The 22,618-nt window shown below is 39.6% G+C and overlaps 1 protein-coding gene across 1 annotated transcript in view; it reads left to right on the plus strand.

Annotated features, from left to right (window-relative positions):
* The first annotated feature begins 374 nt into the window (after nucleotides 1-374).
* The window catches only part of ldlrad3 (low density lipoprotein receptor class A domain containing 3), a 65,962-nt gene continuing 43,718 nt past the window's right edge, over nucleotides 375-22,618 (plus strand). The window contains exon 1 of the mRNA XM_067502008.1: nucleotides 375-913. Within this exon, the coding sequence (XP_067358109.1) occupies nucleotides 862-913 (52 nt within the window). The 5' untranslated portion in view covers nucleotides 375-861. The remainder of the gene's footprint in view (nucleotides 914-22,618) is intronic.

Here is a 22,618-nt window from a genome sequence, read left to right on the forward strand (position 1 = left end):
CATATTTCAATTTTTCTGTTCCAACACCAAAAAATATATATATTAAGTATTTGCCTCTTTCATCAATGCAAACCATCTGTTAAAAGATGCCTCCAAACAATTTCTTCCCGTGCCATCTGTTTCCTCCACATCAATTAATTTTAACATTTTCAAAATATGTTTATTCCTATCAAAAAACACAGTAAAGATTTGCAAAACCTTGCTTAAAGAATGCAGTTGTGTAATACTTATAGTATATATAGTCATCTTCTGTAGGCCTACTTTATAATAGACCTACCATAATAGACCTAAAATGCCATGAGCTGTTTATAAAGGGGGGTTATTAAAAATCTCTTATTTGTTTCTCAGCGCTTGTTGCCTCTTTAGTGGCTTTAGTGTAAAAGGTTTATGGGAATGAATGTCATGTTTTTATCCCCCGATGTCGATGGAACATCAGCGCAGCATTAAAAACACCACCCAACTCCTGGTTCTCCTGCTTAAGTACCGCTGGAACTTTGGGAAACCCTGTCCCGGACTGGTCGCCCTGTGCTCCCCGGGTCTCTGCCTCCGACTCCGCCTCTCGGCACCAACACAGCAGCGACCGACTCTCCAGTCAGCCTGCCGCCACCCCGAAGCCCCCTCAACCTCCCCCCTTTCCCGAGCCGGACTCCCCACCACCGGGAACCCACGTCTCTCACACCAAATGCACTTTCAACTCTGCTGGAAGACTGGAAAAAAAAAAAAAAAAGAGAGAGTCTAACTTGAAAAGCACCAAAGGACGGAGTCGCATCGGAGAAGTTTTTCCTTCTTTTCCCCCATTTTTGGCCCCGCGGTGGGGTGGGACAGCAAGGGCAGGCCGGGGGGTTAAACCGAGACCGTACGATGTGGATCTGGTACCTTCTGCTTGGCTCGGGGTCAGGCTCAAGAACTGTTGGTAAGTTTATTTAGAAGGAGACTGAAACCAGCTCAGGAAACGCTCAGTGTGTACGGGCTGGAGAAAGAATGGGGGGCAATGTAAAACCAGATGGAGCTGTCTGCTATGTCTGTTCAGTGTTTCCTTTTTCTCTGCACGAGTTTGCTCAACCATATCGGAGCAACCTCCATGAAAAGGACGTTTTCCGACTTTTCGTTTACATCGTCTGAAAATTCTCCCCCTATTTTTCCCCATTTTTGATTTCTTGTCTGGGAATTGTTGGTTGTAGCAGCCGAGGCAGCAGTTTCAGAGTTTGTCGTGCATGTCTAACGCGTTGCACAGGGTGCATGCCCCCTTCACTTCTAAGTGACGAATATTTTGCTGCACACACCGAACACACACACACAGACACACGCCGGAGATGAGCTCGTATACTCTGCTGCAGGCTAAAAGTTGGCCCAGAGGTTGTTGACAGGACAGTGTTGACAAGTCAATCTGTTCTCAGCGTCGCCACCGCAGCTGGGGCCTGGTGGTGGAGGAGGACACTCCTACAGGACTCTATGGGACAGAAAGTTGGACATCACATTTCTTGTTTTACCCGTGCAGCTGCAAGTTTGAGCTGGTATTTCTTCTAATCAGCGCCACATATCCACTGGTTATTACAGTGGGCTGAGGGAGGGGTTGCAAAATGTAAAACACCTGTGTGGTAATCAGGATTCAGAGGGGACCAGCCTCATGAATTAGAAGGAAAATTAACAACCTGCTGCAATCAATCTATATCTAAAACGCTTAATTCATCAGCTGGAAAGAGTTCCGTAAAGCTAAGAGGGTTTAGTTAGTTTCAGTGGATTTGAAGGAACTCTATGTAACTATAAATTGGTTGCACTCTGACAACATTCTTTGAGGTCATATTTACAGTGTTTCCTTTTCATCCAAATATGCTAATGAGGAGCATGAAATTGGAGTAAAATGTCTCTGTTACCCTTGACCCTTTTGAAAAGAATCACACACTTGTGTAAATAATGTCATCAATTACCTGCTACACTTTTGTGATCCTCGTACTGTACTGGCTCACAGGGTTACTGGGATATTTGAGCCATTAATAATGTTGAGGTATCACTTCTATTCGGTGTCATATGCCAAAACATTTTACGTTTTTACTATATGGTTTAGCCTGTGCCACTTGTTTTTCCAAGCAGCAGATGCCACTTAAAACTGGTGGTTCCGTAGATGCAGATTTGGTGGGAAAATTGTTGTCATTACTGCTGTGTAGGGCACATTTTTTAAACGTTTGATTGACAGTATAATGTTTAATGTACTTTAAATAAATGAAGGTGAAGTTGATCAGTTGGTAGATTATGTTTGATGACAGTGATTCAGTCAGTCATTGTGAAATAATTTGTAACATCATTTCATTATGGTGATAACATATTGTCCGGGAGAAATTAGCATAAGGCTTATGGCGATGCATGTAAAAAAAGCACAAATTTGTTTTCAAAATTTGCATATTTACTGTGGAGAGATGCTGGTGTGACAGTCCTGTGTGGGTTACTGTTGACCATATGTTGCCATGTGTCATTAGCAAACGGTATGTCAGTGGAAAACAAGTGGCATACCATTATTGAATCGCAATATCCCAGTAGAGCTTTGGTATGTGACAAGAACAGAAGTGGTATCAACCACTTTTCAGTCTGTTGGTGATATCCTAATAGGATAAATCAAAATGTCTGCTGTAAAAAGGGCCTATTGTTGACATTTTATTTTTCTGATATACTGTACCTTAAAACGCATTTAAACTCTGTCTAAGAACTCTGAAATGTTTGTCATGTTTTAAACGTACCACCAAACACAGGAAACACAGACATTTAGTAGTGCTCTGATGTGAGAATGTCAGTACTATTTTTTTTTTGCCATTGTCACTGAGAGTGAACTGTAAATATTGTTATATTAGGTGTGGAACTGAGATTTAGTGTGAGCTGCCAAATCCCAAACCAGTTTGCTCTGTAGCACCAGCTAAGGAGCATGTACATTATATTAATATCAAAAATGTTCTCCCATAATATTACCATAGTTTGTTTCCTTCAGAGCTGCTTATGTTGTAGTCAGCTCTGAATAAACAAATTGTGATTCAGCCTTTTTTTTACCTCAAAGCGTGACCAGTGTCCGTCTATGTGTCAGTCCGTCTGTCTTTGTGTTTGTGTACATGTGCATTGCAATGATGTCTAGCTCTAAACATGTGACAATAGAAAATAGATACCAACCAGTATTTTCTCTTTTACAGAACAATGCTATCTGTTAATTTTGTAGCCTACACGTAAATACGTAATATTAGGACTAAGTTCAGCGTTGTGTCATGCTATTTTGTATTTTATGTCACATTTATCCCGGACATAAAATGGTTTAATACATTTTCTTTGGTTATTTGAGGCTGGGTGATTCCTGTTAAAATGATAATCACAATATTGCAATATTGTGATATGGCAGCATAAAATTACTTTGGCAGAACCTCCCACCCCAGAAAGAGTCAGTGCTAAAAATAACAAACTGAAATATGCATGAATGAAGTCAAATTTCTCGGGTTGGCATGCTTTGTGTGCAAGCTGCATTGTTTTCCAGATGTGCACTCAAGAATCTTAATCTAATTTTGTTACCTGTACATAATTGCAGATATGAATGTTGCAGATCTGCAAACAATGACGTGATAACCCTAACCCGCTTCTTTCGGGAAGATGCTAAAAGACCTTGTACAGATTCTGGATTAAACTCTTAGCCTTGTAGCTACAAGGCTAAGAGTCTAATCAGTCAGTAACAACTGGACTACTTGATTTTGATGCAGCGACACCTACGACATTCGTGTTTTTAAGATCTAAAATACTCCCTCTTATAACCATTTTCCACTTTTCATGAATAGGTGGACTTGATTAGTTGCATTGATTTTTGTTTTTTTTACTTGTTTGTAAAAGGCTGTGCTATTTATACTGTCTTAAATGATGCAATTTTAATGCAAACTAAATTTGTCCTCAATCAACTAATGTGTGCTGTATGGTGTATCTCTCTCTCGCACACACACACAGAGGTCAGGTTGCAGAGTCATTCCAGTCATAAATAGACAGACTATCGGCATCAGAATACCATTGTCTCTTGCTTGTTATGCTTTGTATTACTGCACCGTGGCTTCTCAGAGAGCAGCCAGTTGGCCCTATTAACTGTTGTGTTTCTGTGCTTATCTTCGCATGTCTTTGGAACAGGATAGCGAGAGAAAGAATGAGATGTTGTGTGTTTTTGTGCTGGTCGACATGGTTGCTATGCTTTCAGTTATAGTGGCACAGGGAAGGCCGGGGATTAAGTATGGCCAGTGTGGCTTTAATTCCCAGAGTTGGTAAAAAAAAAAAAAAAAATGCCTTCTGAATGAGTTCTGTTTGATCATTACTTAGTTCAACAATACATGTTATGTGTCTGTCTGTGTGTGATTCAGGTCCACTGTCCATTCTCTCGGAGCATCTCGGATTTGTCATTCATGTTGGTAAATGTTGGGATGTTGTGAAACCTTGGGATATATGGATTGAAGCAGACAGAGTGAAACAGAGAGGAGTACAATGTAGTGGAAAAAGTTAGAAGCCAGCTCATTATGTATTGATTTTGGATTGATCTTCACTAATTTGCCATGCAGTCAAGTGGAGGTTTTGTTAATCCCTGATGGTTACTTTGTATTGATCAAAATTGTCCTTGGTTGCCAAGATCAAACCTTGGATAAATCTGATTATTTACTGAAGAGAGATGTTTTTGGAATACTAAAGATATGAAACTCTTCGTTTTCACGAAATATTGCATTTAAGCAGGTCCTGTACCCAGTACGCTGTATACAGTGTATCTCTTGGTGGGACAATATGCATATGTGCACACATAGTGCACAGTAGCATATCATCCACTTTCATTTGCTTTCTAGTTGTCAATGCTGAAGAGATGTCTAAAAAAAGTCCACCCCTCTCTCTCTCTCTTCAGGTGCAACAGCATATACATTGTTTGTCAAGTTTAGAATAATCCTTTAGGATAAATATGTCCTGTGCACAGTGAGAAGGAATTGCAGCCCTGCCATCATTATCTCTGTAAAGCATCAAACTACTCATGAGAAACAGGAAGATATGATCAGGCAGAGCAGTGGGAAAAGTTCATTTAAATCAACTGCAACTGAAAGAGGTTGAAAATTTCATTGCAGTAACATTGCAATAACCCATCACATCTGATATTTATTGTGTATTTAATTTATAACTCATCTGTATTATTCAAGAAAATAAACTACAACAAGCATGGAAACAAAGATGGAAACCAGCTGATTGAGGTGCCGGTGCCCACAAGTTTTGAGATGTACCAGCATCATGATGCTGTGTGTGTGTATGGAACCCTGAAATCATCAATCTTCAGTATGAATTAAATCACAAATCTTATATATAAGCTGTGTCCCAGTGTATAGTAGGTAGGAAGGAGGGAAGGAAGAGCATGATTCTTTATTGCCACACCCATTAGGCTCCTTGATGTTTTGCAGTTTAAATGTTTAATTAACCATGCTGTTATTTGTGCACCATGAGGGTTTTCAAGCTTTTGACTGTACTCAGATTCTGCCTATTAAATATCAAGGTTGTTTAACATTTAATTGTTTATTATGTTGTTGCATTTTATAGTTGAGTGGAACTTATCCAGTGGGTCTCGCAAGCTGATGTTGAATTGTTGTTGAATATTTGAAATAATATAATCAGTAGCAGGGTGTACTGTTGTTGGTCTAAATGTGAGCCTTTGGTATGGTTGACCTTCAACTTGTTCACCTAATCAAATTCAGACTTTGGGCCCTGAACTGGGATGCAGCTATAGAGTTATGGATTATTTTGTTCAGAGCTTACACAGCACATTTGCTCATTTTTGCCCTGCCCAGTCACCTTGGTTTCCCCACCTTTATGCCCCTCCCCTCCCAGGAGAGAAGAATGTCCCACTGTAATGTCCCCTGTGTTGCTTTGCCTGCTTTCAAACAGGGAACGGACCCTGGCAGGCTGACAGCTGGCTCCACTGCTGTCCCCCGTGATCAGCAGTCATTTGCTGTACTGTGTCTCACAGCTATAGTGGCAGCAAGTATGGACACTGACAGGCTATTTTGGACTGAAATTGCAGCATCCGTTTGTCAAAGCAAACAACACTGCCTTAAAGGTCAACAAAAAACCAAAGAAAAACACAGATAGCATCAGGGCAGCTGATCCTCTGTTTGTTTGTCAACCTAGGTGAAAATATACATAGTGGGCTTGCAGTTTTTTTATATATTTGGATCTTCATATGACTTTGGTTTGTCCCTTGAGATACTGAGTTTATTATAAGCTTAGGGTGTAGAACTGCCTTAAAAAAAGAGCCTTTGGCACTGACTTCACGAGAGGGAGACCAATCAGTCCCAATATGGATCACAATGCTTGTATGTACAATTAAAATGTATATTTATATGCATATGACAGATCGTAAACGTTAAAATTGTCAGCCTGCTATGTATCTAAGAGGCAAATAGTAAGGGAAATGTCAATCATCAAAAAGGTGAGCACTAGAGGAGCTGCAGCCACTGTCAGTCTGACATGATCCTGGCTTCAATGTCTTATAGTGTACATCTCATCGTGTTCAACGGTGACATGCAACAGACCAAAGAGACCAAATATGTTTTACCACTGTGACTCATCACCACATTGTGGGGGAGAAGCTGTTTTTAGAAGCAGATCTAAACATTTCCATTTTTATCGGAATTGAAGTGAAGTAAAACATAAAATGTTTAGCATTTGCTTTTCAAATGAACATATACATGTGATGTTGTGTATACACTTGTTGCAGGTCAAACAAAGCTGTCTAAAAAATTTCTACATTCACAGGATATTTAAAACTAGCCCGCGCTTTAATGTGTGCATTGGGAGTTTATGCCGGTGGTGATGATTATGCTGCACTAAACTTTCCTGTGGATATACCTTTAGCCTCAGTCGTAATGGTTTTGTAATTGTGATACAGCTCTGGCAGTGCCAGTAAGTGGCCCTGCTCCATCTACCAGCATTGACTGCTGTAATCAGATGCAATTTTTAACACATCTAATCATAATTAAAATGGCTATTTTGAATAGACTCAGAATTTTGATTGTAATCACATAGGCATTTATTATTTTTTCCCATTTGTGATTATGTAAGTATTCCATGTCATGTGTGATGAAAATGCAAATTGTCCTGACAACATTGCAGGTGAAACCCATTTTTGAGGTGCAGCGTTACTGCCAATGCATTTATCAGCAGGATTACATTAATCTTGAGGATTACAGTGACCTTTGGTGGATTTTTTTTCTACTTCTGTTATCCAACACTATTTAGGATTGTTTAATAGGTCAGCAGCAGACTCCATGGCTTACAAAGAAAAACTGCTAGTTCATGAAACAGGCCGTTCACTGAAATTGAAAGTCACAATTATAACGCAGGTTTAGCTGAGTGTGAAACTTCAATGAAATTCGGACAGCGCTGAATTTTCTTTCCCCCGTTTGAGAATAATATAGCTGTCTCTGTGATAGTAATCTTTCTCCATGTTTAAGTGTGAAGATTGCATGCCATATTTATGTCACAGAGGTATTTGCATGCTTTCATGAGCCGTATTTCAGTAATCTAATTCTGGGAGCAGGAGTATTCGGCGAGGCATGACAGAGCAAGCGTGGAAGACGGCTAAAACCCCAGTTAGATGAGATCCACTCATCTCCATGCGGAAAAAGTGCAAGGGAGAGATGTGACCCACCCATCTCTTTGCACCACATTGACATTTAGATGACAGTGCCAATAGAATTACCTTTACCTGTTACTGCGTGCTCACTAAAATGGACTTGTTTGATTTACCAACCTCTGAGGTGAAATTTCAACCTAAGGACATAAAAACTATTATGCACTTGATGCTGCTCCTCCAGGCAAGTGCTTAAATGAACAAATAAGATCAATCTCAATTTGGCCAGCTTGAAATAATTGCCTATTTGTCACAATTAATTTCAGAGCTCTGACTCAAGACCCACTGATATTGATATTGAGTTTTCCATTATTACATACCTATTACACAAAACCTGCTCATTAAATGGAGCTGAATTTCAAGAATTAGTCTGTGTGTTAAATGGATGGTGAATAAATGGTGTTAAAAGGGTCAAGGAAGGCAGAGATAATGCGCCTGTATGTTTGCAGGAGGAGAGGTTAAGTGGTGCAGAAGCTGGAAGTTAATGTGTAGGGAAGAAAGAACTCCACCTCTGTCATGTCACAAATATGGCTTAAACCTCCTTACCTCTGCTTCTTTCTTTAAGTCTTAAAACTCTAACTCCCCAGCACTTGTTTGCTTCCTCCTTCAGCTGAGATTCTGCCTTTGAGTCAATGTATTTGTTTGTTTGTGTACGTATAAGGTGCAGTGTGTATGCGCAATATATATAAAGAGTAATCCTCCTTTGGACATGGACCAGGGAAGGCAAGGCGCTCATCTTCACAGGAACTAATCATCCAATCCCGCCTGCTGTTTACAGAGGCAGTCTCGCCAGCCAAAATCAAATGCAAAGCCCATGTTAATTGCCTTAATGCTGCTTCCCTGTCAACCATGGCTTGGCAGCCCCCAGCAGTGGGCCACAAAATGAATTCTTTTCACTTGATCAATGAATACCAAAGATGAAAAGGGGTTCCTGCACCTCAGGAATGAAAAGCAGGAACCCATATTTACTCTAATATTTTAACATAGAAAGCATAAGAGAGACATGAAAAGCCAAATGAAAGAGGAGATTGGTTTCGCTGTGTGGAGTGGGCGAGAGGGCAGGAAGTTCAGGCTGACTTAGGTCATTAATGGGCAAGAACTATTACTCTTGCCAGGGTCTAGTGTGTCAGAGATGGTAATTGAGTCTGTGCAGTCTGCTCTAATGAGAAGCTGCAGGCCTAAGATTTGACTAATTCCTTATTTGCCCAGGATGATATGTCAGCCTGACCATCCTGCACCTAATGACTCCAGATAGTTAATGAAGGATTGGTGGGATTGCCAAAGACTTTGATGGAGCTTTGTATTAATGTACTTCAAGAGTTAGTGTTCCCAGGAACTTGTGTAATGTAATTCCAAAGGTTTTGATGCCCTGATCATGCACTGTGCCACTAATCAAATGTAGTATGCATTATTTTTGCTTCTGTAAGAGAAGATACACACACACACACACACACACACACACACACACACACACACACACACACACACACACACACACACACACACACACACACACACACACACACACACGTCATGAAGCAAATGAAGGGAAGACAGCAGGCCTGTGGGTGTTGATTAATTAGGGGTGAATATAATAAAACAAAATTGCCAAAGTATAACCGTTGAATGACCACACACACTATTCCCCAAGTGACATTTTCAACATAATAAATGTGCTGTAGAATATGAGCAGAGAAAGTTTACTTTACTCTCCCAGTGATCTCATACTTTTGAAGATGCTTTGACCTGTTTGTATTGTCTATCCAGCCTTTGATAGAGTTGAAAATGTCTTATACAGAAACCAGTCAAGCTGGTAAATATCACATTTCACCCTCATGTGATTCTCATCTCCACCGTGTCCGCTATGGGTCAGAAGCTCGTCTGTCCTGAAGGAACAGCACAGCAGCTGATTATGATGGATTATGATGGATTCCTCCTTGACTGACCTCTGCAGCCAAGCACACAGTGTTCACTGCACTTGCATGCATGCACATGTAGACATATAACTTTATGGCCACAGATGACTGTAAACATATATACATAAATCTTGATACCCTATAATAAAGTGTGCCCATAAACATACACATAATTGCTCATGTTGCAGTGGGAGCATGCATTCATTGAAGGACAGACATGCAGGACACTGGTAAGTTAGGTCTGCACACCTACGAACATATGGTCATGCGTACACATACATTACAACACAACCATGCAATGTGCCCCAACATGACCCATATGGAGGTTATCAGTACCATTTAATGTTGAATTAAACACAGTTAACTCACCACATACTCAAATGAAAGTAAAGAAAACCTATTGTATAAAAGTAAGCCTAAAAAAGTGGGATCTTCCTTCACAGCAGCCCGTTTGTTTTTTATTTGGCTTGTCGCCTTTACTGGTGCCATGCAGAGCACTTTAAGTAGTGCGTCACTGTCAGACCAGCCACCTCCGCCTCCACCCACAACCACCACCCCTCATTACATGACCGCAGACAGCACACCACAGCTGCAGTGAGGAGAATGGAGGTGGATAGCACTGTGGTCGGTGCCGTTTGATGCATGTTCATTCACCTGGTCATTGCATGTTCCCCTGCTTTTAAAATGACACAAAAGGCATCAGAAACAATGAAAACAAAATGTAAAATGTAAAAGAAAATAGAGAAGATTTCAAAGCAGTGCATTTCTGCTCATATGTGTTAGAAAGAACCGGGAGCTCTGACATAGTCGGCAGTGAGGAGGAAATGGCTGGCTTTCATAGCAAGCTTTCAAAACAACATAACATCTAAATGCAGTGTGAGAGTACTTTTTAGCCATTACCATGACAACATAGAGTTCCAGGCCTCTGTATGTGAGAGACTGTTACAGAATTACGTGTCTGAGTAATGCAGACGTTTTTTTCAGAGAGGAAGTGAAGCCAGATGAGGCAGGCTCACACGGAGAGCCAACCAGGAGACATAATGGGGGCTGTCGACACCGCGATCATGTCGGGATTCAGTGGAAGAGCAAATACTGTGCCCACACTGGCTAAAGTGCACGCAGATGCACAAACGCACAGCAAAACACACAAATTAACATCTCCCACGCTTCCAATTTCCATCACACAAATGAAAGAGAAAAGCTTAACAGAAAGTACAAGAACTTGAGATAGTGTGAACTGCTGAAAACTTGGTCAACCTGTTCTATCGTGGCCTTTTTTTTTTTTTTAATCAACATTCATGTCTTTTCCTGTCACGTTGCTTCTGTGTCTAATTTGGCCTTTTACAGATAGCTCATAGACAGAAATCCTATTGGAATGACCTTTAGCTACAACACCCGAAGCCATGGTGTGAGCTGTTCACACATCCGATACCTTTTAAACCAAGGCCATCCATTTGACTTATTACCATTTTGGCTCATTACTATTCAGTTGAGTAGATATTATATTATACGGAGAGATGGAGAGAGAGATGACAGATGTAGAGAAAGAGAAAGCCCAGGCAGGGGCTCCTGTCACTCTTTTCCTTCATCTGCATTTTGTTAAAATAAACATTTCATTCGTAATGCCCCCATCATATCCACTTTACCCCTTCGTCTTATTGCAGTGTCTCCACCTCACATCCCTTTATTTCTTCTCCTACTCACCTTGCACCCTCTCCTCTTGTTCCTCAATCGCTTTCTTTGCCCCAGTGTTTTTGGCAGATATAGTTAAATCCCACAGCTTTTCAACCCCTGCAGTAACTCCATGGCCTGGCTACACAATTAGGAGCTCATTACTTGCTAATACACAGACTAGAAGACAGACAAAGGCAGTCTGTGCCTTTTTTGTTGTGCGCTCCCCGCTTCCATCATTTTATCTCTCTCTCCCTAGGCACTTTTTAAGTAAAAGGGTGCAATTTCTCTTCCTCCTCCTCCTCACTCCCCTCATCATACCCTCTGCTACAGTACATCTTCTCTACAGTGCATAATGAGCCTGTGTGTGCTAAGGAGAATTAATAGTTTAATTTCCATATCCTATGCATTGTTTTTATCAAATTAAATATAATCTCAACTCTTATACCTTTGGCATTTAAGCTTCTGCATATCATTTTCTGTCTCATTTAGCATCTAAAAAGCTTAAGTGTTTCATTCTTTGTTTACCTTATTTAAACAGTGTCTTCTTTTAAAAAAAAGTGATACCTTTAATTTGCCACTGTTTTCTTTCTGTCCTGTTTGGTGCTCAAGCTCTGTGACTAGAAGCAAACTGAATAGCACGAGTCTCACAGGCGTAACATAAGGTTAGCCCTGGCATCATTTCTCACTATCTGGCTGACTCTGTGGAAATGCCAGTTTGCTCAGTGAGGGGCCTCGCAGCATAGCCTCGAATGAAGGGTGTGTGCCGTTTACCGGTGTGTCCCACGACAGTCGACTGCATGATAAAAGAGACACAGGGGATTGTTGACATTTAGTTTCGTGCTGCTGATGGGCCGGCGTGGGGAGTCAGAATTAATGGGATAGATGTGCTTGGCTGACAGGAGAAGCCTTCTCCTTTGGTCTGATGAGTAATAGAATAATAATTGTCTCCCTGGCTTTGTGTGTATTCATACCTATGTGTGTGCACTCGTCTATTTTTGTGTTACTGTGAATCAGACGTCTTTTTTTGTGTGTGTGATTTTGAGCAGTTGCCCACATCACCAACATCTAAATCCCATTTAAGTCATTGTTTTTCTCTTTATCCTTCCTCCTTGCAATCTCTATCAGCTCCTTCTCTCTGTGAAGGTAATCCCAAGGTGATGTTAATAGGCTGGGATGCTGTTGAAAATGCCATTGTCATCTCTTAGAGGATTAGATGGACAATAGCTTCTGTCACACCCAAGCCAAGGAGGCTACTGCAACAAAACCACTTTTCTGAGAGAATTTATTTTTATTTTTTGGTCTTAATATTACAACATTGGTATGGTATGTTTTCAGTAATGAGTTTGCATTGCAATGCATTAACATTCCAATCTCCATATTAATTTGACCACAGATGTGGTTATAAACAGCCAAAATAAACCAGTGCTATGGGATTATAGGCTCAGTGTGATCTGTGATGCCAGATTAAGGGGAGACCAGTGGGTGGGTGATTAATGAGGCCCTGTTTAGCCAAGCCAGACTAATTTGGCCAGTCACCGCTCTAATGATCCAGACACAGTATAAGGTAGTCATTGCAAGGCTTATTTGATAAAGGAGAGGCTGCTAAACGAATACATAATAATAAAGCAGAGGCTAATAAAGCAATCAGTACTGTGCCTATGTTGCCAGAGAGCTGTATATGTGAGTGTTTCCATATGAAACAGAAATATTTGTTGCAAGTTGCGTACTACAGTTGTCTATTACAAACATATACCATGCAACTAAACAGCCACTTATAGAAGGGAAACACTGATTTAATTTTGATGTGTCCTATTAGTTTAGATTTCACTTTAATGTTAAAATGAAATCCTTTAGAAAGCAAACAATTTATTATCAAAGGGCATAAAAAATGTAAACATAACAGTCCTCTCCTGTATAGATTACTTTAATTGCCTGCCCTTTGTTATCAGTCTTTCAATAATATTGCACATTAAGCATCAGATCTTTGTCCAAACTCATGTTTTCTCAGTCTGTTCAAGCTGCTGTTCTCTTTCTCCCTGACTCCTGTTATCTGTCTCAAGTGTTTTTTCATGTGAAATTTTTTTCAAAAGGCAAAAGCCACTGTCTCGCCAGGGATGTGAAGATCTGAGCAGTCACTGCATAGCTGTAGGCTAAATGAAATGGCATCTATAGCAGGAAGGAAACCCAGTCACTATGTCCATAGTCTTCTTCAACATATTTTGTTTGCATTGCTATGCAGACAACAGAAGGCTTGTGAAGCATTGCAAACCCCACATAACCTCATGCTGCACTGTCAGTGAACTGTCTTTTCAGGCAAAGCCCATGTGGTGCGGCCTGTTTAATTTTGTGTGGAGCATGGGTATATGTGTGTGTTGGTGTGTTTGGATTAGTTAGGAGGGAGTCTTGAGAAAATAGAGCCTGTTTATTTTTTGAGTAATGCTCTCTGAAATCATGGCTATCTCTCAATGTCTGTGACAATGACATAAGCTGTAGGAGGCTCGGAAACCTCCATTTATCCTGGTATGTTGACCGAAAACCACACTGACTGTAAGACAGTAAAACTCAATGCATTAAACTAAAATAGAATCTATAGGCTATAATGTGTGCTCCTGGATGCTGATTGTGTTATGATGTTGTCATGTTATTCTTCTTTTGAAAAGCTTTACATGAAAACCCACTAAATATTAGACCATTAAAGCAATGGGACTGTTGAAATACATCATTTTGTCTTTTAGGTTCACATATATAACATGTCCTGTTTTTTGCTCTGCCTCCTCTTTATAAAAGTCAGAAATGATCAGAATACAAATACCCTTCCTGGAGTAATTTATCTGGCATAAAACAGGCTGAAAGAGCCTGTTACCAATGTGATCAGTGTCCATGTTTTGTTTAACACCCAATGCTAAATCCTCCAGCCAAACAACTGCCTCATGATCTGCTACATGGCTGGTGACTAATCTTTCTTTAGCCTGTCAAGAGGACAACCAGTGTCGATTGTTTGTTCTTCTCCATACTCAATCACACACACACACACAGGATCGGGCACCACACTTGTTTAAGGTCTCTAGGTTTTGTCCAGCAGCAGGTGGTTTTGTGACACCCTTCACAGCGCATCGTGTGCATCAATGAATTCACAGGTGTGCTTGTAGTCTAATGTCAGCTGGTCTTATAACATTTTTGGATTTGCTTTTTAGGATAAGTACAATATGTAAAAACACTCCACTGATCCAATATCTCTACTGCCTTTCATGTTGAAGTTTGTATGGGTGCTTGAGCCTTCTTTATATCCCAGCTGTCATCAGGGTACACTGAGGAAAGAGAATGTAGAGATATGCAGCCTTTCACACCTATGGGCAAGTCACCAGTTAACTTGTAGCTGTATGTATGTGTAAGGAACCCAGGGTACTCAGATAAATGCACAGTGAAAACATGTAAACATCCTTTTAGCTGTGAGGTGGCAGAGTTAACCACTCAACTACTGCCCTACATTTTGCATATTTTCTTACATAAAATCATGTTCTTGTTCATGTTAAATTCATGCAAATGATTAAAAGTACATCTACTCCTTGATCCTCATCAGAAATTCCCAAATTTATAATTATGCAAATGTTGAGATGTCTCCAGGTGCTGTGGCATGCTGTGTCACATCCACCACCGTAGTGTAGATGGTCTGATTACACACAAACTACATTTTTCTTCTTTTTTTATCTGAAATATCACTTCTGCTTCTAAACATGTGTTTTCCATGCGGTCTGCAGATGTTTAGTATTCAGCAGAATGAGTGCCCTAAGAAAGCCCCTTTTTTTATTCATTTCAGTTTCCTCAGGATGTTTGCATATGTGAACTCAAATGTTCATGTCATCCGTTGTACAGACAAATGTGTGTGTGGTGCAGAAACCACAGTGCCTTTTGTAGTATGAATATTTTGAGTGCCATGTAAAAGTGCAACATTGCTACACTGCTGACTTCAGTCACAGAGCAGGATTCTAAATCGTTGTTTTTCTGCATCTACCATGCTGCTTTTGTTTAACTTTCCTGTTCAGTGTGCCTCCAGTCACAGACAACGATGCATTTTAACTTTTTTTAATATACTTTTGAAGGTATAAACAAATGGCTGCATCACTATATGACATGCTGTCTGTTGCCCCTTCAAGTCCCTTAGTAGTAACACTGACATGGATTGCAAGGCATGTGAAATTCCAAACTGTGAGAAAATTTAAGTCAAACCTCCTAAAGTAAAAAAAGGTCACTCCAAAGGCCAAATACCAAATGTACCAAAGGAAAAAAAGTTTGGTCTAATTGCTGTTTGATGGTTAAGGTGACCAAGTGTCACTTCTTTTTTTCTACTGCAACTACAGTTTTGACCATAAATCCTGCTGATGGTAATCTATTAGCCTATACAGGACGATGAGGACGTACAATTTACTGCCAAATGTTTAATCATTGAAAGTGTGAAATCTAAAAATGAAGAAGCCTAAAACATTGGAATGTACATGTATGTACATATGTATATATGTATGTACACCAATGAAAATGTTCAAAAATGAAACAACTCATCAAAAATAGTACCAAGACAACATATCAACTTTTGAAAATGTAAAATTCGGTTGCTCTTTGAAAAATCAATGCTTATTGTGAATTCCATGCCAGCACCACATTTTGAGAAAATTGGGACAGGGGGATGTTTACCACTGTGTTACATCACTTCTTCTTTTAATAAAACTTTGTTTGGGAGCTGAGACCATTTAGTTTAGTTTTGAAAGCTAAATAAATTCTCTGTTCTTGCTCAATGTGGGATTACAGGAGTTTTGTGTCATAATGCACCAAACATTTTCAGTGGGTAACAGGTCTGGACTGGCCAGTTTAGCAGCCAGAATCTGGTTTGGCATTTCAAATCCTCCCCATAAACATGTTGTCTCATGTTGCTCCAAAACGTGTATATATCATTTAGCACTAATGGTGCCTTCATAGATGTGCAAGTTACCCTCCACCATCACAGTGAATAACAAACAATCCCCTTATCTCCGATGACACAGCGTTGACATGATTTCCCCAAAAAGACAGTGCTTCTAGTACCAGAGGTAAATATTAAAACACATGGTGGTATCAATGTTGTGGCTGACTGGTATACACAGTATACACAACCTTATGTTATCCATCCATCCATTCAGCATCTTTACCACTTATCCTGTTAAATCTCACAGGGGTTCTGGAAATGAAAATGTAGAAATATATCAGATACACATAGAAATTAGAACATGTGGAAGTCAAGAAGGGATATGTGAAATGTAATACATTTTTTAAGTCTTACTCTAAACAATTGTTTTAGTTTGAGGCCTTGCGGGTGGGTTGTTATTTTGATACTAAATATCACAGAAACTAAGAAAACAATTGTATTATTAGTAAATTTAGCTAGCAGAAGAAGCCTATTATTGGATCACTAATATATTGGTGAGAAATTAGGATTTAAGGGAAAAATTGTACGAAACTGTTGAGTTGTTGTTGTATATTGAGGTCAATCCCACTAAAGAGAAGCCACAATTACACACAGCAGATACAGTATTGTTTTCTTTCTTGTTATACTTAATGCCATATTGACACCCAGTAGGGGTGAGTCTTTCTTTGTAATTATTCATCAGTGTCTTTTTGTGTTAACTGAACTGAACTGAATAGAATTTAAATCATCAAATCCCCATTTGTCCACTCTCTTCACTCAAGCAGATCAGCCATTACATTAATACCACCCGGTGGTTTTAATATAAAAATATGATATCATCTTTTAGAAAATATTATGAACTAATAAATCTAATAAAACTAATAATGGGTCATTATGGGTTAACCACCTGTCAGCAGATAAATTGATTAAAATCAGCTGTACCCTTAAGACCACAAGGGTCAATGTTGCTGCTGATTGGTTTATAGACGTCTGATTTGCCGTGCTGAGTTACAGGGGTTCATAGAGAGAATGCATTACCCCACTGCAATAAGCAGTGTGTGTGTCTGTGTGGGAGAGAAAGAGAGAGAGCTTATTGATGCACTGATGATAAAGTGTCTGTCCTACAAATGTTGTCATGTGGATTTATTTCTAATGACTAGTAATGCTAATAAGTGAACATAGCATAGCTTTGACAAAAATAAATAAATAAAAGCATACAAATACTTGCCTAACATTAAGATACTTTAACAAAATAACAGATGCCTTTAGGGGCTTAATTCCTTATTGACTTTTGATTTTCTCACTTTTTTTTTTTTAGGTCTAATTGCATTTATAATCAGCTTTTGCTTTGTTTTTTCCTTAATCAGGTATTTACACTCTCTTGATGATTTTGAGGGGATTTAATTATAGATTGATGGGAGCATGCACAGCATACCTCCGTGACATTAACAAACTAACTTTGCCATAGTGTTTTTGAAGAGCTACATTCCTCTCTCATTACAGTTAAATATAACATGAACTGTGGGTGTTCCTCAGTTACTCACTGTTAACACGTCAGACACTGCATAGCAGGTGAAACCTTTTCCCCCTTTGCCTCAATGCACACAAATACAGAACCTACGGCCAGGAAATAATTTGCATGTGGTTGTTACGAGCTGAAAAGCTTAAATGTAACTGGTTTCATATAATTCTGGGATTGCTGACCATTTCCAAGCATGAATACTCTTTTTCTCTTTTATTATGGGCTTGCTTGCTCTGATTCTCTGTGCCAATGCTGTTGTCCCTGAGTATCGGTCTGCCTGTATGGGTCCTTTTTAATGATGCAGAACAGGTTCTTCACACTTGTGCTTATTTATACTGAAGTCTTCAATGAACCAAGGGAACAGGCTGGAGAATCTTTTCTTCTCCTTTTGGAGCTCTTTCTTTCTCTCTCTACCACACACACGCACACACACACACGCACATACAGGCACACACACACAGAATGACAGCCAAATCACCTCCAGCCTCCGTAGAGCCTGCTCGTGTAGCCTGCCCATTAAGAGCAACATGTGATTGAAAATAAGATCCTCAGGCCTGAAAAAGAGTTTTACTTAGAACTAGGACATATAGATTCCTTCCTCCCTCAACCTCCACCACCACTAAATCTTATAACCCATGTTTGTATGGACATCATCAAACTGTAATGTGACTTGACTCTCTCTTTTTTTAGCTTCAAACAGAATTTCACAAAATCCACTTGAGTTTTACCTAGCATAGTGTATTACTGAGGACAAAAACCCTATGAGGTAAGAGTCAAAAAAATGTAGGATTATTTTTAAGAACAAAAACTTCTTTTCCCCTCTGGAGAACTTGGCAGTTCTCCTTTTACAATTTTTTTTTTTGATACTTATCCTATGGCTTTTTAATAATTTTCACATCTAATCTATTAAATAAAGTATACAAAGATAAATCAGTGTTTTGGTGCTGTTTCAGTTCAGAGTCAACTTTTCACCCAGAGCTAATCAATGCCAGTCAGATATCTGAGTCTGCTGAGGTAGATAGGGTTAGAGCAGTAACAGCCAAGGCAAAAGTCATCTCAGATAAAGATTTATATCTCTGACCTTTCGTGCACAGAGCCCAGGGAACTGAACTTGCTTAGGGCAGCTATTACTAGGAATCTGAGGGCAGAAAATGTTGTTACTGTCCACCTCTCAGTTTCTTTGTTATTACCTACAAATCTAACCCTTTCTTCAATAATTGCTCCATGTAACTCTTGTCCAGCTGTACTTTGATCTCCTACTTTCATCTACGAGTCTTTACTTCATGTTCTTTAGTGCAGTTGTCTCTTTTATTTTGCTCCTCATTGCATCTTTGGTGCTTCTCCCCACACAACACTTTCTTGAGTATTCAATTGACATTCACCGTAGTCTCTCTAATAGCCCAACCAAGGCCCAGACTCACCAAAAGAGTTTGATAGGGGTACTCATCTATATGCTTTAAGATCTATATTTCTTTCAATATCCTCTGTGGAGAGTAATATAGATTTTTTTTTTTTTACCAAAGTAGCTGTCCAGTGTTGGGGCAGTTTTGGCATGCTGACATTTAGTATGAAAATATTCATAAGACTTGGGAGACAGTGGCAGATGTGGGTGGCTGGACTGTAGGCTACCTTTGAGAGAGAATAGCCTCAGAGAATAGCCTTGGGTGCACTGAAGTCTCCAGGCTGCCATTTAAACAATCATTATGTATGTAGTATACCCATGGAAATCTTGGAATGAAACTTGGAAGGTTGCCATTTATGCACCGACTTGTGTTTTTCTAATTCAAATGAGTAACAGTGGTCACAAATATTGAAAAACTGACAATCCCTTTAAGAGGCTGTGGGTACATGTTTTCTGGATCTTTCTGATGCCATGCCAACAACATTTACAGTAAACATATGATTTATTTACGTGTGACTTAAATTAGATTTTGTATGCTTTTGTCATTTTTCAAGCTCACATTTTATTCCAAAATGTTTGTTTTGGTTGAAGGTGCTCTATAGGGTTGCAAGGCTATGTATTTTTATTTCTCTCAGCATAACAATCATTTTCTTACTCTTAAAACAGTTTCACAACTAGTTGTTAACTATGTTTGCTAGCTTGCCATGTTCTTGCTCCTTTCTTTATCCTTTTTAGCATGTGCACTTCTAAGATTCCTTGTTGAATTCTGCAAAAATGCTAAAGCTGAACAGATGGAGATTAGGAGCAGTAATATTGGTTCTTTGTCCAAACAAAATAGGGCCCTATTGGCAAATGTTACTAACAGTAATCAGATACTCCACAAGAGGTGTTTTAAAGTTGTCCTTTAAAGCTGTTTTGAATTTCTGCTTAATAATGGAAAGTTTCTCTCTAGACGTATAGATTGGTGATTTTGTGGCATAATTTGTTTAGAAGCCAGTCATGATGTGACATGCAGCTTACACAAAGGTGATGTTAGAAACCTGAAGCTCCCAGAGCACATAAACTCATTATAGACTTTCAATAAAGGAAGAGAAAAGTTGTGTTATGCAATATAACATTACTGTATAAACAAAACATCTTTGACCATACACATATATAGATTTCTTTTGGATTTTGAACTAACTGAACATTTTTGGGACGTATATTGTTTGGCAAAAATATATAAATTTCAAAGAAGCATACTTGTATGTGCTGTTAAACAAGTTTGTGGCAATGAGGACATACAAAAGCTGATGGCCGCTTTTATTCTTGCACATTTTCTGAATATAGTGTCACACAGCAGAACAGTCTTTTTCAAAATTTTTGTCACTTGCAGCTCAACGTGAGACGAGGAAAGATTGAAGATGTCTTTTCCTGTATAAATATTGAACAAAAATATTTGTAATTATTGAATTTCCGTGTTATTCAGAACCGCTGGGCAGTTATACTCAGCCACTTTATTAGGTTCGCCTGTTCAACTGCTTATTAACAAAAATATCTAATCAGCCAATCACATGGCAGCAATTGAATGAATTTTGGCATTTACAGTGTGCATGGACAAGAAAATCTGCAGAAGCTCAAACCGTGCATAACAATGGAAAGAAAGGTGATTTAAGTGGCTCTCTCTGGCATGTTTGTTGGTGCAAGACAGGCTGGTCTGAGTATTTCAGAAACCGCTGATCTACTGGGATCTTAAACACACAACAGTCTCTAGGGTTTGCAGAGAATGGTTTGAAAAAGAGAAAATAGCTAGTGAGTGGCAGTTTTTCCATTTACCATTTTAGCATTTACCAGTTCAATGAGTGAAAATGTCTTGTTGATGCCAGAGGCCAGAGGCCTCTGCAGCATTTAGATGACGGGGTCAGAATTTGGTGTAAACAACATAAAAGCATGGATCCAAAGACAGTTCTAAGGGCAAAAGGGGTTCCAACACACCTAATAAAGAAGCTGGTATTGTGCGGTGTACTGAATTCATGCTGAGAGTTTTTTTTTATTTCAAATTGTAAGTGAGGCATGAGAGGTGTAGTCTGTGTACAGTGGCAGCAGTAGCAGCTGAGCTGTAAGATAGAGATAGAAGAAAGTTGCCCTGAGTAATCACCTGAAACTTCCTGGAAATAGTGAAAGCAGAAAATGTAAATGCTAGTTTTAAAAGTATCCAACCGATGCCTGATACACCAACAAATTAAAAGTCTAAAGAGGTCATTAGTGGACACAGACATGGTGGGAAGATTGGAAAGAGTGGGGGAATGGAAGAGGTTGTGCAGAGGCAAGAATAGTATAGTCAATATTTACCCTGAGTAATTGGTCTACACTTCCCCCAGCAAGATACACAGGTGTCCAAAGTCATCCCTGCCTTATCTCCTCCAGTTCTCCCTCCTACACCCTCTGTGTTACCATAGTTGTACACTGCTGTGTTGTGCAGCTCTGCATAATACCCCAAGTTATCCACAACATAATCGTTTAAAGCATATGTGAAGAATGAGTGCGTCACTGTGCACAGGCGCTGTCATGTCCATTAACATTCTGTGTGTCACCTTGGCAGTGTTGCAGTGCCTTTAGAGAAGTGTAGTGAGTTATTATTCCGTTAACAAGCTCATGGAGCAGTCTGTAATGAGCTGTGTAACCACACATAAACTGTGGTAATGAGGTGGGCATGTTCTTTATCTCAGAGGTAAACCACTGTAACTATTCAGGCTTGTTACTGTATCGATAAAGTCACAAGGGCATTAGAATAAGATGTGCCAAAGCTGCCGAAAAGAGGGACTCACATCCTGGATAAAGTGCTGCAAATGGTTTGCTATTGGCAATGGAAGAGACTCGTGGGAAAAGATGAGCTATCTGTCAATGTTCTTTCTTCTTGACTCTTTTTGGCCTCCTGTCAAACACACACAGAACACAGTCCTCCCTCTGTCCTCTCTCTCTCATGCTCTCAAAGCAGCTCTCCAATTAACCTGATGCTTCTTGAGCTGCCAGTCCTTTGAAGTCATTTTAAATGGCTTCCTCCTACACAGTGTGAGTCTGAATGGACATTTCCCTGGTATTTTGTTCAGTTTTGTTGTCAACACCAGTGTGTGGATCTGTAAATGCTCATAAAAGCTGCTGAGGGATCTGTTGTTTACACTACGCCTGATTTATAAAGAGTTTGACAGAACAGGTAAAAAAGCTACATTTATATACTTGTTGTATGTGACATGAACTTAATCTTTATCAGTGATACCCAGAGGCCCACTGGCCTGAAAATGGTCTATTACATATGTCAGAGACATGACAGGAATTGGCCTAACTGTCAACTTTGTAAATATATGCCAATTTATTGTCCGTGTTTTAATTATCCCCCTGTATCTCTCGTTTCGCTCCAAAATGCACAAATTTGAGTGCCTTTGTCAGAAATGCCGAGCAAACAACGGCAGGTGAAGAGCCCGGGGGATTTCTTTAACAGATGGATAACAAAACATTTGACAATTTC

This window comes from Channa argus, chromosome 4, assembly GCF_033026475.1.
Source record: "Channa argus isolate prfri chromosome 4, Channa argus male v1.0, whole genome shotgun sequence".
Lineage (NCBI taxonomy): Eukaryota > Metazoa > Chordata > Actinopteri > Anabantiformes > Channidae > Channa > Channa argus.